Genomic DNA, 15,926 nt, shown 5'->3' with positions numbered 1-15,926 from the left:
CAGATGCTCGGCTGGGTCAGCGGGCGATGCCCACCCCTCGCTGTCCTGCTGCTGCAGGGGTGTGGAGGGAAGCCCCGAGTTAAAAATGAGGGGACGGGGGAGGCGGGGGCTGAGCACGAGGCTCCCCCGGAGCAGAGTCACTGCCCCCCTCTCCGGTGACAGATGGCCGAGATGCACGCCGTGCCCCGGGGCATGTACGACGGACCCGTGTTCGACCTGACCACCACCCCCAAGGGGGGGACACCCGCGGGGTCAACCAGGGGGTCCCCCACGCGGCAGACACCCCCCGTCAGGAACCTCCATCAGTCTGGATTCAGCCTGTCAGGTGAACGCTCGCGGTGGCTGGGCCAGGGGAGTTGGGGGGCGGCGGAGCACGAGAACGGAGTGTGGCAGGGCCGGATGCTGTGTGTCCCTTACAGGACGTGGCTGGCCCTCCACCCCGCTGCGCCGGGCAGCAGAAGCGGGGAGGCCTGTGGCCACGGGGGTGCTCGTGCAGCACCAGATCCACTCTGGTGGCCTGGGGCTGCTCACGGAGGAGCCTCTGCAGAGACACTGCAGCCACTGCTGCTCTCGGGGTCGTTGCTGGGGCTGGAGAGGGAACAGGTTGCTGCAGTCTTGGGAGGCCCTTTGGGCAGACCCCAGGCTGCCTGGCCACTCAGTCTGGTGAAGAAAACGCTCTTAACTTCGCTTTCCCCCTTCCCTTTGTGCTTTCTCATCCTCCCCAGGCACCCAGGTGGATGAAGGCGTTCGCTCCGCGAGCAAGCGCATCGTCGCGCCCCCGGGAGGCCGCTCCAACATAACCTCCCTGAGCTAAACGTCCTGCCGAGGAGGACACAAAATCCCCGTTCAAGCGAAGGAAGAAAAATGGTACATTGGTGTTTAAGAAGGAAAAGCAAATAAACCTGTTCTGAAGAATCAATAAGCCTCAAGCCTTATGTTTCACAAATGCTACTTGCTACCTAGCTTTAAAGATATTGCTTCATTTTGTTTTCTGCATAGCCTTAACTTCTGTTGTTGTCGTTGTGGGTTCGGCTGGGTTGTGTTCTCCCTCCTCTCTCTGTGTGCATGCTGCTCAGACAGGTCGCTCGGGTCGGTGTGTCAGTCGTGTTGGACGCGTGGGGATGGCGTGGTGCAGGGCAGCGGGAACCACGCGGCCGGGGGCTGCTGGGGGCAGGCGGGTCCGTGTCCTGTTCACGTCCTGCGTCCCCACCCGGCGCTCGTTGGCGTTTCACCACGAGCCCGCGGGGGAGCCCGAATCATCTCTGTAACGGCCGTCACAGCGCCTCGCGCAAGGAGTTTTACTACTTTGTACACTTTATTAAAAAAAAAAGTTGTTCCTTCAAACAGCTGGTGTTGCTGCTTGGCTTTTTTCCGCCTGGGGCGGGTGCTGCTGGGCCGGGCGGTGCGAGGGCGGCTCCAGGGGGGAGGTGGCGGGACGGAACCCGCAGCCGCGGGTGTTGCTGTGGGGCAGAAGCGAAGGTACCGGCGAAAGGGTGCCTCGGCCGCACCCGCCTCTGCGCTTGGTCCCCGCCTGCCGCCTGCCCTGGCCCCCGCGGGCCGGTTTCTGTGGGCACCTGGGAGTTAAACACTCCCCTTCTCACAGAGGGTCGCAGCCTTCTAAAGCTTGCAAAGCATGCAAAAAAACTTGATTGTTTATTAAACACTACAAAAATTAAGTGTCAGTTTAGGCTGTGCTAAATACACTTTTTCTCTTTTTTCTTCCTTAAGTATTTGACCTTGAAATATTTATTTTTACATGCCTGCAGCCCAGACAGGACAAGCTGTCCACGCTGCAGTCCTTCAGGGGCCGTGCCAGAATAGTTTTGCCAGGGGTGGGGAAGGCTGCTCATACTTAGAAGTTTTGTGCAGTTCTGCGATCAAGTAATTAAAGCTTTTCCCTGTTGCCTGGTAGCGATTAAGCTGAGACTGTGACTCTCTTTATGGAGGAAGAGGGGAAGGGAGAGATGGTTTTGGAAGTCTGGGGAATTTTTAAAGCTGCAATGTTCTCACCATTTCAGTTCCCGAGGGTTTTGCTGCACTCGGCCTTACAGCAGCAGTTCGGCAGCAGCGGAGCCGGGCTCGGGGCCTTGCCTGCGCCCTCACACGCGTTTCTGTGCCTGAGCCTCTGCTTGACCCCCGGTGCCAGGGTGGGGGGGACACAGGTCCAGCTGTTGGCACCGTCCCTCTCGGCCCCACCTGGCCCCGCAGCCCCCGTGGGGCCGCACAAAGAGCGGAGGATGGAGGGGAAGCGCCAGCGGAGCGCTGACCCCTCCCGGGGAGCTCTCAGCACACCCGTGCTGCCTCCCCCCGCAAGTGACCGCTGCAGTAACACGGGCTTTTGAGCAACTGGGAAGGAGCCCTTCGTTGGCTGTTAATTTTATTATTTTTTTTTTTAGTTGATCAGATTTAGGCAGACAGGAAGGCACAGGGGATAGAAAGAACAGCTTTGGGTAAATGGGAGGCAAATGCTATCATGCATTCACTGTATTGCTGAGAACAGGAAAAATGGTGAATAAGGAGGTGAAACCTCGGGTCTGCCAAAGCATCTGAATCACAGCATCAGTCCCAGCTCGACCGATTGGCTGTGGCCAATCTCAGCCTTGGCAAGGACTGCACCAGGACAGCTGGTCCTGCAAACTCCAGATCAAGCACAATTCCAATGGCAGATAGATGAAAAACACAAATCCAGATTTACCTCTGGTGCTGGAAGCCAAACCCCATCGGATTCAGGGAGTTGCAGCAGCATCCTGTGCTGATGAGTGGGTTTTTCAGGCTGGCCTGGAAAAGCATCTGGATGCTGGTTATTCACCAGGGCCTGGCCGTTACCTCATCACCTCCACACCCATCTGCAGGCTCCAACCCACCACTGCAGCTCCGCTCTGCCGGGAACAGGCACAGGAGCCCGTGTGGGGAGAGGGGAGATGGTCGGGAAACCTCTGCTGCTCCCTCCCAGCAAGGGAGGCGGTCGCTGCCCCTTCCATCCCTCTGTGCCCCTGCTCACAGACGCTGGCAAAGGCCACCCTGGTCGCGATGCACCGGTGGAGACCCCGCAGCCAGGAGCGGCCTCTTCCCCCTGGAGCAGGTGCCCATGAGCCTGTGCAGGGTCCCAAGACCCCCAGCGCTGCCACAGAGCCGCCACCACGACCGACCCCAGCAGTGACAGCGCTGGGACCACCGGCGCGGCAGGCGGCACCACGGGCTGTGACACCAGCCAATGCAAGAGGGTGACTACCGAAACCTCATCCCACCAAGGAAGGCAAAATAACAGGGTCCCAGTCTAACTGACAGCAGAAAATCATGGGGGCAGCTCCCACGGCCTCTCTCCCCACGGCTAGGCTGTGGGGTGGAAGGCAGCGGGTGCCCCAGCTCCCGCCTGGCCCCCCTGCCCTGGGCTACCCTCAGCGTCCCGTGGGCCAGCGCTGCGCAGGGGTGCGGGTGGGTGTGTGCTGGCCCACAAGGAACGCTCCGGCAGGGCCGTGCTGCTCTCAGAGGTGGTTGTTCTGGCTGCCCTCCTTGTACGTGCCTCTGCTTTTGGGCAGCGTGATGGTCTCCTGGCTGTCGCTGCAGCGGTGCCTCACCCTTAGGGAGAGAAAGAAAGGGACAGTCGAGCTGTGAGGGAAAGGCCAGGCCGTGCCAGGGCCCACGCAGCGGTGCGGCTGCCTGGGAGCACCCCGATCCCCACAGGGGCTGTGCTGGGCCCTGCTGCCCCCAGCCCCAGCCCCTCGCAGTGACACTGCCTGCAGGAACGGGGCAGTCACTGCCCTTCGTGGCCCTGAGCCCAGCGCTCAGCCGCCAGCCACCAGCACCTGCTCTCCTCAGCGAGCTCCTAAAGCCACATCTGCAGCGTTTGCCCAAAGCCCAGGTCTGCCCAAGGCTCTGGCAAGGGCCAGTCTCTTGTGCTGCCTCTGCACCAGTACTTACTTTTCTCTGTTGAAAACAATGAAGTCCCTCTGGAGCATCTCTAGGTGCTTTTGAAGGTGGCAGGCCTTCCACATTCAAACAGAAAAATAAAGAGATGGGGAATAAATTTTCAGTTGACACAGAAAGGTGTTACAAGGACAGTTTCAAGGAGATGTAAAGGTATCTTTAGGTATGGGGCATCTTTAGCACTGCAGTGGGGAGAACAGCACTAACCCTCCTCATACAACACTGGTGCTTACACGTGCTGCCTCCCATCAAAGGGAAGATGCAGAAGAGTTTGAGGATAAGGCTGGTCACAAGGGAAAAACTGCTCTGTTTAAACAGTTTGCTGTGGCTGTGTAGGTGGCAATCAGCTTTCTTGGAAAATGAGACTCCCTTGACCATGTGCTTGTACCTGCTTCCTCTCACCTGGGAGGAATTGCTTTTGCTGGTGTCTTTCTCCTTCTTAGCCAAGCGCTTTTTTTTCTTGTGAAGAGGTTTGGATTCTAGGATCATTTCTTCCAGTTCAAAGGTTGGGTCACAGTTCAGTCTGCCTTTCTGGAGGGGAAAGAGAGGTGGTCTTAAGTGATCAGAGCCTGTCTCGAAGAGTCTCTCATAAATCAGACTGCATCTGGGAGCTGCACTTTGTAAAAAATAATTACAACTGCACACACAGCCAGAACACCTGCTGCACTTCTCATTTCATCCGTTCCTTCAGTCAGGGGACACTGGCAAGGTGTGACAATTGCTCTTTTTGAGCGAGGACACAGCTGTGTCTCAGCTGGGCTGCACCGCTGCAGAGGAGCACAGCAGCCTGCAAAACTGGTTTTAAAGCGTGCACCCACCAGAGAGAAAACCAGCCACAGAGGGGGAAAATACATACAGTTAACAAATATTCATCGTTTAGCCCAACTTTTATTTGGCTGAAAAGCAGCAGGAGTAACGCTGTACACAACACTCCTTGGATGATTTTCCTAAGGGTTATGTTACTTCTCTGCTGTTTTAAACTAATTAAAAAAGGATCAGAAACACTCCTCTACCAAATGTGTTGTTTTACTACAAACAATGGGTTTGTTAGGGACAGTCATCACAGGAGAAACGATGATGATAAAATGGTGGGTGACCTGCAGGGTAACGAGCCCACGCCTGCTCGCGGGGTTTCTGCATCTGAGGGGCTGGGGGGAGCGGGGCTCTGAGGGGCCCGTGACCTGGTGCCCCGTGTGTGACGCCTGGGCACACTGAGAACCTGTTAAAATCAAATTGCCTCACCGTGGGAATGAATTCTGGCGTCATCCTTTTCTGGAGAACAGCATCCCAGTTCACATCTGACAGGTATGGAAAGTCCTGGATATCCTTCAGCTGAGAAAAACGCTTCTCGGGGTTCGGCTCAAGCAACTGCAGCGAGAGTTAAATGGAAGAGGAGAGAAAGTGAGACCCTGAGAGGCAGAATCAGAGATTAGGTACGTACAGGTGTGCCTGTGCAGAGTCACACCAGGTAAAACCAGATGAAAGCTACATTAACTACTACTTTATTGCCTACACTTATTTGAAAGTTAGAAAACTATTTGCATATTTTTCCAAAGTCTGCAGCTAGTACTGTTACACTGGGTTCAGTATTTCAGCTCTGCTGCCGCTGCAGGCAAACCGTGTCTGACACTGTCAAACAACAGTTTTGTGTACTGAAGATACGGCTTCACTTCAAATGTGACTCCAGCTTCAAAATGATCCCAGTAATGATTTTGAAGCAATTTTGATAACAGCTTTATTAAAAATGCAATAGTGCATAAACCACATGGTGTCAAAGGATTTCAAATAGTTTCAGCACTTCTTGCAAATCTTCTCATTACTGGGAAAAACGGTTTTTTAAAATTTTTTTAAAGCAGGTGGTTTTTTCCAAATTTATTGATACATGTATGAATACCTATTCTAAGCTATGTCACCGCAGAGAGGCAAAGGTACAGAGCAGCTCTGGAAGCAAAGGCTGCGCGTGCCCTTAGAGGAGGCAGATGCCTGCGCAGCAGCCGTGCTCGCCCGCAGGAGCTCAGCCCCCGCCAGGCCCAGCGCCGCTCCCCGCTCCCACCCCAGCGCTAAGGCCACCCGGTGTTGGTCAGGCGGTGCCCTGAGGGTCTCCTGAGGGTCCCCTGGCTCTGGACACAGTCTGACTCCCCATGACCTACTGCGAAGCATCATGGAGGGCCGTGGCTCCCGGCCGGGCTGCGGCCGCCCTCACCCTGCTGAGCAGAGCCACCATCCCCGCGGACCAGGCGGCAGGGTACATCACCGGCACCGTCCTCAACACGTGAGCCATTTCATTTATGGAAGTGTTGGAGCGAATGTGATACGGCCTCTGTGAAAAATGCCACAAGGAAAGCATTTTAATTTATCTGTTTTTTCAGACTCCTTGGGAAATCTTTTTGGAGTAAAGAAGCTTCAAACAAAGTCTCTCTGTACACTCCCCAAGCCTCCCGCTGGAAGTCTCTCCCTGTGTGACTGCAGCTCAGTTGAAATAAAAATAATAATGTCAGCAATAACAATGATAACAGCGAGATATTTAATGAGCACAGACAGAAGGCAAAGCCCAAGGGTTCGAGTCATCAGCCAGCTTGGGTTTTCTTGGCCTTTTCGCTGTTTGTATCTTAAGGGGCGATCAGAAAGGATTTCATACATATAGTGCTGTGGTTAGAGCACCCCCAAGCTCCCTGTAAAATGTGTCCCTGGTCTCAGTTCTTCACTCAGGCTGGAGCTGACACAAGTGCAGAGGAGCAGGACCGCTCCCACCGACAGCTCCAGGGCACAGGCACCCGCGAGCGGAGCCACGGCACACGGCCCCGAGCCGCCCGCGAGCGACGGCCTGACCCGAGGGGCAACGCGCGGCCCCCGCCACCCTGCTGGGAGCGTCACCTCCACGGGCACACCCCAGAGCACCACTGCCTCGTGCAGAGGGAGAACTCACGATGGTAGGGTGCCTCCATTTTGAAAGATGTTTGACTCCCAGACTTTTACGGTATTTTGGGAGGCGAGGGTGTTAAAAGTACACTTGAAAAATAGTACCTATAAATTGTGAGATCAAACCATTGTGCTGAACGTGTACTGGCACTGGGTGGACCCCGAGGTAACCACCCCCTGTGCCACGGGTGCCACCATCTCACCAGGCTCTGCCCTCAGGTGTGAACACCCGCGGGTGTTTCTGTTCCCACCTTTGGGAATCGTGCCAGCGAGTCAAAAGCCACCGTGATGAACAGTCCTGCCACCCACTGAACACGACAAACCGAAAACTCAAATGTTACACAACAGGCCTACAGGGGACACATGGCATCAGCTACCCAGCAGGTCACAGTCATAGCCCCTTAATGTGAACTAGCTTGATTGCTCACAATTCCAGACATGCAATTTCATTTGAAAAATCTGTTATTTAAAATATATTCAAAATATTTTTTTTAGGCATTCTGCAAAGAATGATAATAGAGTTTCTTAAAAAAATGTTTTGCAGACTCGTACTGAAAGAAATTTCCTAGCCTCAAGATTTTAAACAACCTTTTGCTTAGCAGAACGTAATTTAAACAATTTTGTCCCACTTTTTTTACACAGCAGTTCCAAAACACTAACCTGATCGTCTGCCTACAAGGCCCCCAACCTTACCTGAGTTACAGGCAGAGCACTGACATGACAGGCAGGGGTTGTGCTTTATTAATAATTTACACATTGCAGTTTGCTTTTGCTCAAACTGCTCACTCTTACTATAAGAGACATGAGAATTTTCTTTTTCAAGTTTTCGTTTTTTTTTTGCTGGATGGGAGCTCAAAGTAAATCACACTGCAGCCCAGTTTGGGAGCTGTCAGTTGTTTGCCTTGCCCAGCTTACACCAACCCCGGGGCGCAGCGGGCAACCGCTGTGACACACCATTCTGTATTGTGACCGTTTGAGCCCTCAGCTGTGATCACAAGAACCCCGGCAAAGGTGTGGTTTCTGCTTCCTGTGCTGTAATAACCCTTCAAGCCTTGAGCTTGGCTCGGCCCCTTCACCCCTGTTACAAAGCATTAACCTCCCCAACAGAGCGTGTGAGGAAAGAGACGGATGGGAGCCGCACGCACAGTACCCGGGTCCTGAGCAGCTCGTAGGCAGTGATCCCCAGGGACCACCAGTCCACGGCGAAGGAATAGCCGGTGGGTTTTGTGGAGTTAAACATTTCAGGTGCTGCGAAACACAGAAAAAGGAAAGTTTGCCTTGCTGCAATGAAAGTGGAAACGAGCAACACAGATGCTTGATTCATGCCACAGAGAGCACCCCCGCCAGTCTGCCTAGGACACAAATCAGCATAATGCTCACTACCTCTGATAATTGCAGTTTTTTCCTTCAAACCAATGGCATATGGCTGGTAGACTAGTCCTTTACTGAAACACTCCTGAGGTGGACACGAATCAGAACGCATGGGTTTCCTTGCAGCAATTCACCTTTTGGCCTCTGTTGGGTTCTTTGCCCGCTGTCTCAGCCTTGCAGTGCAGAAACATCCCACTCCGAGGGGCCTCAGCGCAGAGAGAAGAGCAAACCCCGCGGGGGCAAACCACCCTGAGCTTCCCCACGAGCCACTGTGGCTGCTCACAGCGGGAGCGGCTGACCTCGCGTCCCGCACGGCACCGAGCCCGGCGGGGTGTGAGCCAGGCCTGACCCAGATCCCAGCACGCCAGCCCGGCCCAGACAGTCACCTGCCCTGGGAACGGATACTCCCCAAAACCTTGACTCTGCTCGTTACACATGCCGTTAGCACGGTGTGAAACATTCTCTACTCTGTTAAAAGCCAAACAAGCGCCTCAGCTCCTGTGTCTTTCCCCACTGGTGAAATGGGACTGTCCATAATCTCTGCTTCAGTGGACTGTTACAAAACTTAACTGGTTAGTGTGTGTAAATGATGGGATGTCCTGGAGAAACAGGTGTGCTATCCCCTTCGTAACTGGAACGGTTACTGTTCGACAAGCGCAATCCAATTCATTTGGATTACAGAACACTTTATTCCAACTCCTGTAATCACAAAGAGATTCTCCAGACCCAATTAATTTCCTACACTGTACAGAGCACCAAAACTCCAACCGTCCCAGCGCAGAGCCCTCCCAGAGCTGCTGTGATCCTGCTCCCGGGGAACCACAGAGCCCCCCTGTCCCCTCCATGTGGATCTGTCTGTGCTTCTCTACCCCCAGAGCCCAGAAAGAATAAACTCCTTTTACTGACGTAGGACCTGCCTGTTATCCCACAGTTAATGGGCTCTGGGACAAGGACCAACCCGAATTCTCTGCATCCAACCATAAAATTGGCCTGAGTATCTCCTCACCTCCCCCAGAAAGCTGCTCTGCTTAGTAGATCATCACGTTGGAAAGCTGTTCCCATCCCACTCACATCTCTTTGTTCATATTTAAAGTACTTCAATCTGGCAGAGCCTAAACAGCCTCACACAGTGAATGAAAGCAGCTCTGTAGAAACATTAATATGCAGCGTAAACGCAGACATAGTGCCAACTGCACCCTTGGCAGGGAAAAGCAAATTTTAACTGAACGAAGCCTGAGCACCACAGCTTCTTAGGAGGAGGCTACCAGGCTAATAGGAAGTGGGTGGAGGCACAGACTGAAATGTTCTTTCTTGGCCAATAGATTTCCCTTTTGAGAGTAAGGAAAAAAGTACTGTAGGATTTTTGTGTGAGCTGGGAGGCAAGAATTGCTCTAAAAAACCCAGGCAGCCCTGCTTTCTTTTCTGTGCATGTTTGCCTTTTTAAAGGGATCACACTGGTGATGCAAAGGTGAAAGGTCAACTTGGTCATCTTGATAAAAAGGAGATTCCCAGGGGATTGCCCCAAGGCAACAGCTGTAGGGAGGCTGATTTATTTAGGTCTGAGACAGTGCTGCTGTATATGAAAGTAGGTATTTTGTGTGGGAGGGGTTGTGTTGGCTGTAGTAGAGATGCTTTTCAGTGTTTTTGATTAGTTAGGAAAGTTGAACTTATAGTTAAAAGGGCTCTCCTGTGTCATGTTTGCACAGTTCTTTAGCATTAGCTCAGGACATTTCTCTCTGATTCAAGCCTTAAATCCACTCACTTGGCCTCAGCACAGAGTAATGCTAGGCTTTAAAGCAGCCAGTTCATATAAAAATTCACATTCTTGCTAGCAATGCAGTAGCTTAAGACTTGTGCTAATGTACTGAGGGACCAAATACAAGCCTCTGTGCTTCATCTTACTTCTCAAGGGTAGCAAGAGCATTTAATCTTCGCTACACGGCTTGGCTGCTGTTTGTGAAAAGCTCCGAGATCTCAAGAATGTAACTATCTTATTTCATAATCAAACCCATGCTGCACAGAATGGCATAACAGCACTAAAATCTGCCTTTGCAGTACATGTGCTTTGCTCTGTGGTGTCAAATCAGTAGACGGATGCACATTTTCCAGCTGCATCAGGGTGTGGCCGGGGAGGGGCTCCCGCCACGCCCCCCCCAGCACCTCAAGAGGTTGTTCCTCATCTTAAACAAACCAGGAGGAAAAGAGTTCAAACTCTCATCAAAAAGGATTTCATCTGTATCTCACGACAGCTGTCAAACAAGCCCGTAAAATGGTAACTCGAGAGAACATAATTGTCCTTGGTTCTTACCCATATACGGCTTCGTGCCAGCAATGGTGGTGACTTGTATTTCCTTAGTCAGCATCGTGGCAATATTGAAATCGGTGATGTGCACGTGTCCTGAAAGATAGAGGTTAATGTGTAACCTGGTTTGCTTTAATTTCACATGAAAAACAGCTTTAAATCAGAAACTTAAATACTGTATGGAAAGGAGTTTCCGGAAAAAAAAGATTCTGGTGGGGGAACTGGTAGAAAATATTTCAGCTTGCAGGTTGGTTACAAATACATCTTGTTACATCAAATTGACCCTTTGGGGAGAAAAAAAAAATGGAGCTCTCCAAGAGATCATTTAATGATAATTGTTGTGAATCATTCTAAATTTGGGGGAAAAGAGAACTGAACTCTTCTTACAGAAAAAATTCCACTATGTTTTTGGAAAAAAAAAAAAATCCTTGATATTTTTGGCTTTCTAGCTACTTGTCCTTTGGTGTTCCAGGTAATAAGCACTCTCTCTGTTTTCCTCCACAGAGAATGTCTCTAGAACGGAACAAAACACCTTTGGCAGCAAAAGAGCCTCGCGCAAGAAATTCAGACATCGTGAAAACCCAGCTTGGGGGGAGGAATGGTTTCTGCTGTCACTGCTACAACACACACAACTGCTGCCTGCAAACTGAAAAGGAAATGAGGTGGATGTGATTTGCAGGGATGAGAAAGCAAATGCTTCCACCTAGCTCTTGCCTGCTCTTCTGCTTGAACTTTTTTTTTTTCTTTTTTCCAAGCACTTCATTTATTATTCCTTATTCACAGAACCGGTACCGGGGAGCAGACCAAGCACGCACTGCAGCACAGGTGATCAATACAAGGCTGGCTTCACTGCAGAGAACCACTTTGAAACTTGTGTGTTAGTGCAGCCTAATTCTTCTGATTAAATGCAGGCAGTCTTCTCTCCTCCTGGCCTCGTGCATCTTCTCCCAAGGCACCTGCTCATCCCTGACAAGGGTGGGCTCACTACCAAAAGCATCAGATGTTTTGTATGTTGTTTTGCAGCCTCACCACCCTCCTCTGCAACGACAGAGGGTGGCTGAATTGCTGCTGTTTCCTCTAACCAAAGAGCGGAGGCGCTGTGACAACACTTCCCTCAGTCATTAGCTTCAACAGCTAGAAATTCATTGCTGCTTTAGTTCTCGAGTTAAAGCAGAATAAGATCACATTTATATGTCTAAAAGCTGCTGCTTTGGTAATGAATTCCCGTTGTCACCTCTGCATACTAAGAAACATTTAAGTAAATCTTGACAGTTGTGCCTATCTATTTAGGAGAACCGTGATACAAGTTTGCCTGCTGCAACTATCTGATCTAGTTGAGAAAATTTGTGGAATAAAAGTAGAATTTGTGATTTTACCTAACAACACTGTATCACGTGCAGGCTCCTGCCTGCATCTCTCCAAGATGTGTGTGTGCAAAGCGCAGGAGCCTCCTCCCTGCACCCCGGAGCAGCACCCCGGAGCACACGCGCCTGAGCGGGGTGTCCCTCCTTGCTGCTTACACCAGCCAGGCCTGCTCTTCCTCAGTCTGCACACTACAGAACGGGCATCAAATCGCTGGGGACTGCCTCAGAGAACAGACTGACATACGACTGTCCTGTCCTCTACGTCCTTGCATTGCTTTCTCTCCCATCTCTCGCTCCGCTTTGCGGTGAGCTGCTTTCCTAAATAGGAATCATAAAGACTGATTAAGAATTTGATATTCCGAGCACAAACATCCCTTTCTCTGGATGAATCTTTTAAATTATTCTCTTCAGATAAATACCACGGTTTATGAACTAGCCCACTTGGGAAATTACCAAATCAAGGCAGTGATGCTGAGGAAGGTGGATCCAGATGGTGCGAGAGGCTGAACAGCGGCGGCAGCGTTACAGAACGGGGTGTCCTGGGTGACCCGCGATGGCAGCTACTGGAAACAGCAGGGATGTGCTGGGTGTTGCTGCCAGGCTCTAGGCTCAGACACTCAGACCTGTGTTCTCCTGATTGCTCAGCGTCTCTAACTGCAGTCGGTTTTGAAACAGCCCTGCCAGAGCTGTAGGCTGGGACCCAGGTCCTGCCCAAAGCTCATCCTGTCTGCCTGAAACGGGCACTTTCGGATCAAGCCCTCGGTTCTGCATTAAGGCAAAGAATGTTCTTACTATATCCAGCACCTGTTACTACATAATTCCTTCACCTTTCTAGAGCATCTTTTGTGCAAAAAATATAAGACTTCTGCAGATTCAATGAAGATAACATTTCAAAGAATATAAAACAAGAGACATGAGAGCTACGGGGTACGGAGCTTCTCGGACAGACTGGGCTGGGATGAGAGAGCAGATGGGCCCCGCGCACAGTGCCTGCCTCGGCACGAACTCACTCCTCCTAGCACTGCCCTCGAGAACCGTGCGACAGTGGTACAAGAAACAATACCGAGCAAAGCCACTACAGGGCTCTTGCAAAACACCTCTCAGTTTTCCTAGAGATAAAACTGAGCTTTCCTTCAATTTTATTAGACAAATGACCTAGCCAAAAACTCCTGATGAATTAGTCACAATTCCTGGAAACTGCCATCTGTTATAGTCTTTTACTCACAGGTGAGCTGTGCTGTCACTGAGCCAAATCGATAGACTTATTAAAGGAGAAAATCACTTTGTGCTTGGAATGACTGTTGAAGGTGGTCATCTGCTGAGGAATTTTTCACTGTGGGACCTGATCCCAATCTCTGATGTTGAACAACCGCTTGATTTATTGCACAGACACACACTTGCCCGATATTCCCCTTTATTTATGGCTCACTAATTTCTTAGCTGAAATGGATATGGTAATACAGATTGCCACCGAGCAGGGTGACAGAGGCAAATGGTGTCACGTTCATGAGAGTCAGCAGCAGGACAACCCATTTCAACGTGTGGCATCAGGAGAGGCCTTTGTATGAGGGAAAACTCACACCCGTCTCCTACACAAAGATCAGAGGATGTGCACAAGGGCTCCTGCAGCCTCGTCAGTGAGTAATGGCAGCAAAAAGGGGGCTGCAGTTTGTATCAGACATGGGCACCTTTCGACATGTAAATCTGAAAGGGTGAAGGACTCACAGCTGGAAAGGAAGATGCGACAAAGAGTCAAGGGGCAAGAAGAGTCTAGAAAATGAAGGACGAAGCCCGATTGCTGAAGGCCTCCAGGTGCGCCACACTCATAGGGGACGGGTGTCAGTTGAGAACAGTATAAAAAATTGATGTTAGCAAATAGCATATGTTTTGTGATCACAGTTGTGAAAGCCTGGTGAAGGGAGAGGAGAGAGAGTGGGGAGCTGCAGCTCCATTCTATGGGAAAGAGATACTGAGAAACAAGCTCAATCTACTGGGCTAAATATAGATAAACACGCTACAACAGCAATTGCTCTGGGGATAAGAAAACCTGAACTGTGTGTGCACAAAGCTTTCTGTATGCATGAGCAGACACACCTTTGCTGCCATGGATGAAGAAAAGAAATACTGCAAGTCATAGTCAGCAGGACACTGAAGTCAAGGGCACATCCACAGAAAATAACTCTGAAACCTCTGCAACAGACAGTTAAAACATCACAGCGAGCAGAGAATAGGCTCAAAAATCAACCGAAATTGCAGTGTCATTACAGAAGTTTGCAGGTTATGTCCTGCTGAACTGAGGGCAACTGCAGAGACAAGCAGAGCTTCCTCCCCTCTGTTTTTTCCCTCTCTGGGGAATGCTGACCTACATTTCCACAGCTCTGGTGCTTCCAGCTCCCTCAGCAGCCATGCCACCCCAGTCCTACGGGGCACAGGGGTTCCTGGAAGATGGTGACAGGTCACCTGAGAGTGTCTGCTGGTGAGGACTGAGGGCATGTGGCCCTGCAGAGCCCTGGCCGGGGGAGCCTGGGGGTGAGTACCTGCCCCTGCATGGGGCTGTGCACGGGGCAAGGGCAGAAGTGCCGAGTGAGGCAGGAGAGAGGCTGCTGCACTTGGAGGCAGAAGCAGCTTTACTGACAGCTCCTAAATAAATAATTAGCTAGCACTCTGAAATTAGAGGTCGTATGCAAAACGGGTAGAGTCTGGGCTCAGGTGCTGCCAGGCAACCCTAGTCACACACAAGAGCCACAGCAATTCCTCAGGAGCTTCAGCATCTCTATTGCAGCCTCTGAAGTGATAACTAATTCAGAAACACCTTGTCCCTGCACTGACTCTCCCTCTCTGAGTGCCTTGCAGTAGCTGCTAATGAAGATTTCTCACAAACCAGTTACACGGATTTTCAAAAACTAGGAAACGACAAAGTGTTTTTCTAATGAGTTAAAATCTAAAAAATATCAGACAACTCTTCACTGTGAAAGCTTTGCCAGGACAAAAAAATATGTGTCTAGAGCGTAATACAAGAGAAAAAGACTAAAGAAAAAATGATAGTAACATCTATAATAGACTTAGCCCCAAATCCTCTTTGGAGCTCCCTCCCAATGTCAAATACTCAAGGAAAAAGAAAATACCTGAATGAAGAGTATCTATTCAACCACAATTCATTCTGTTTGTGAGCATACATTACACACAGCCTGCAATTACGTGAGCATTTCCATTCAAATGATTACAATCTGAGTAAGTTTTAAGCAAGAGCCAAGAAGGTCTTAAACCAAGGTCTGCTAGACACCTGACCACAAGCGGCCCAAGGGACACCAGAGACCAGTCAGAGGGGGTTGATTGAAGACTAAGGCACCCCAGAAGTACCACAGCATCACAGGGTGCCCAGGGCCCTGAAGGCACAAGACGCAGCCACTCAGAAAGCAAAGGACAGCAATGAAAGCACAGTCCTGTTCCTAACCGAACTGAGGGAGAGAAAGCAACACACAGTGAGAAAACCAGCAAGCACCTAAACTTTAACTGACTCTGCTTTTATGCATACGCACGACCGCAAAGCAACTGGCACTTACCATGCTCATCCAGTAAAATGTTGTCAGGCTTGATGTCTCTAAGAAAAAAGGCAGAGAAAGGGAGACAGCCATTAGCCTGGAAAAGTGTCAGGAAGCATGGCTGGAGGCACTGCAGGAAAGCCCTGGCTCTGGAGGGACGCCCTGACAGAGACATCGGCCCTGGAAGGTGCCTTTGCTGGGCTCTTCAGCTCTGATGTTCCTGCGGGGTCTGGTTTAGGGATAAGAGGGTGGCTGATCAAATCACAAAAGCAGAAACGGTGGTACAGGGCTATGGCTGTGAAGGCCACGGAGGTTTGGACTGGCAGTCCACCTACAATATCAGAGCTTCCTTTTCTCTTTTTCCTCCTTTTATTTCTTAATCTGTTTCAGTACTCTGTTGAGAGCTGTTCCCCATTTACTCAGTAAAAACCAAATAATTTTAACATCTTTGTTCTAGAAACAAATGGGTTGCCCACAGGTTTTGTTCCTGAACTAAAAAAA

At 50.7% G+C, this 15,926-nt stretch overlaps 2 protein-coding genes across 8 annotated transcripts in view; one reads left to right on the top strand and one right to left on the bottom strand.

Annotated features, from left to right (window-relative positions):
- DPYSL3 (dihydropyrimidinase like 3) overlaps positions 1–1,339 on the top strand; it is a 33,856-nt gene extending 32,517 nt beyond the window's left edge. For both annotated transcript variants that reach the window (XM_074916444.1, XM_074916445.1), the window contains exons 13-14: positions 163–325; positions 726–1,339. In XM_074916444.1, the coding sequence (XP_074772545.1) occupies positions 163–325; positions 726–814 (252 nt within the window). In that variant the 3' untranslated portion in view covers positions 815–1,339. The remainder of the gene's footprint in view (positions 1–162; positions 326–725) is intronic.
- Positions 1,340–1,552: 213 nt separating this feature from the next.
- The window catches only part of STK32A (serine/threonine kinase 32A), a 36,085-nt gene continuing 21,711 nt past the window's right edge, over positions 1,553–15,926 (bottom strand). For all 6 annotated transcript variants that reach the window (XM_074916450.1, XM_074916451.1, XM_074916446.1 and 3 more), the window contains 8 exons: positions 15,447–15,484; positions 10,526–10,615; positions 7,997–8,094; positions 6,131–6,247; positions 5,170–5,295; positions 4,330–4,458; positions 3,922–3,986; positions 1,553–3,579 (listed from right to left, as the gene is read on the bottom strand). In XM_074916450.1, the coding sequence (XP_074772551.1) occupies positions 3,486–3,579; positions 3,922–3,986; positions 4,330–4,458; positions 5,170–5,295; positions 6,131–6,247; positions 7,997–8,094; positions 10,526–10,615; positions 15,447–15,484 (757 nt within the window). In that variant the 3' untranslated portion in view covers positions 1,553–3,485. The remainder of the gene's footprint in view (positions 3,580–3,921; positions 3,987–4,329; positions 4,459–5,169; positions 5,296–6,130; positions 6,248–7,996; positions 8,095–10,525; positions 10,616–15,446; positions 15,485–15,926) is intronic.

This window comes from Athene noctua, chromosome 12, assembly GCF_965140245.1.
Source record: "Athene noctua chromosome 12, bAthNoc1.hap1.1, whole genome shotgun sequence".
NCBI lineage: Eukaryota > Metazoa > Chordata > Aves > Strigiformes > Strigidae > Athene > Athene noctua.
Note: the sequence above shows the minus strand (reverse complement) of the source record. Positions and strands in the feature narration are given on the sequence as shown.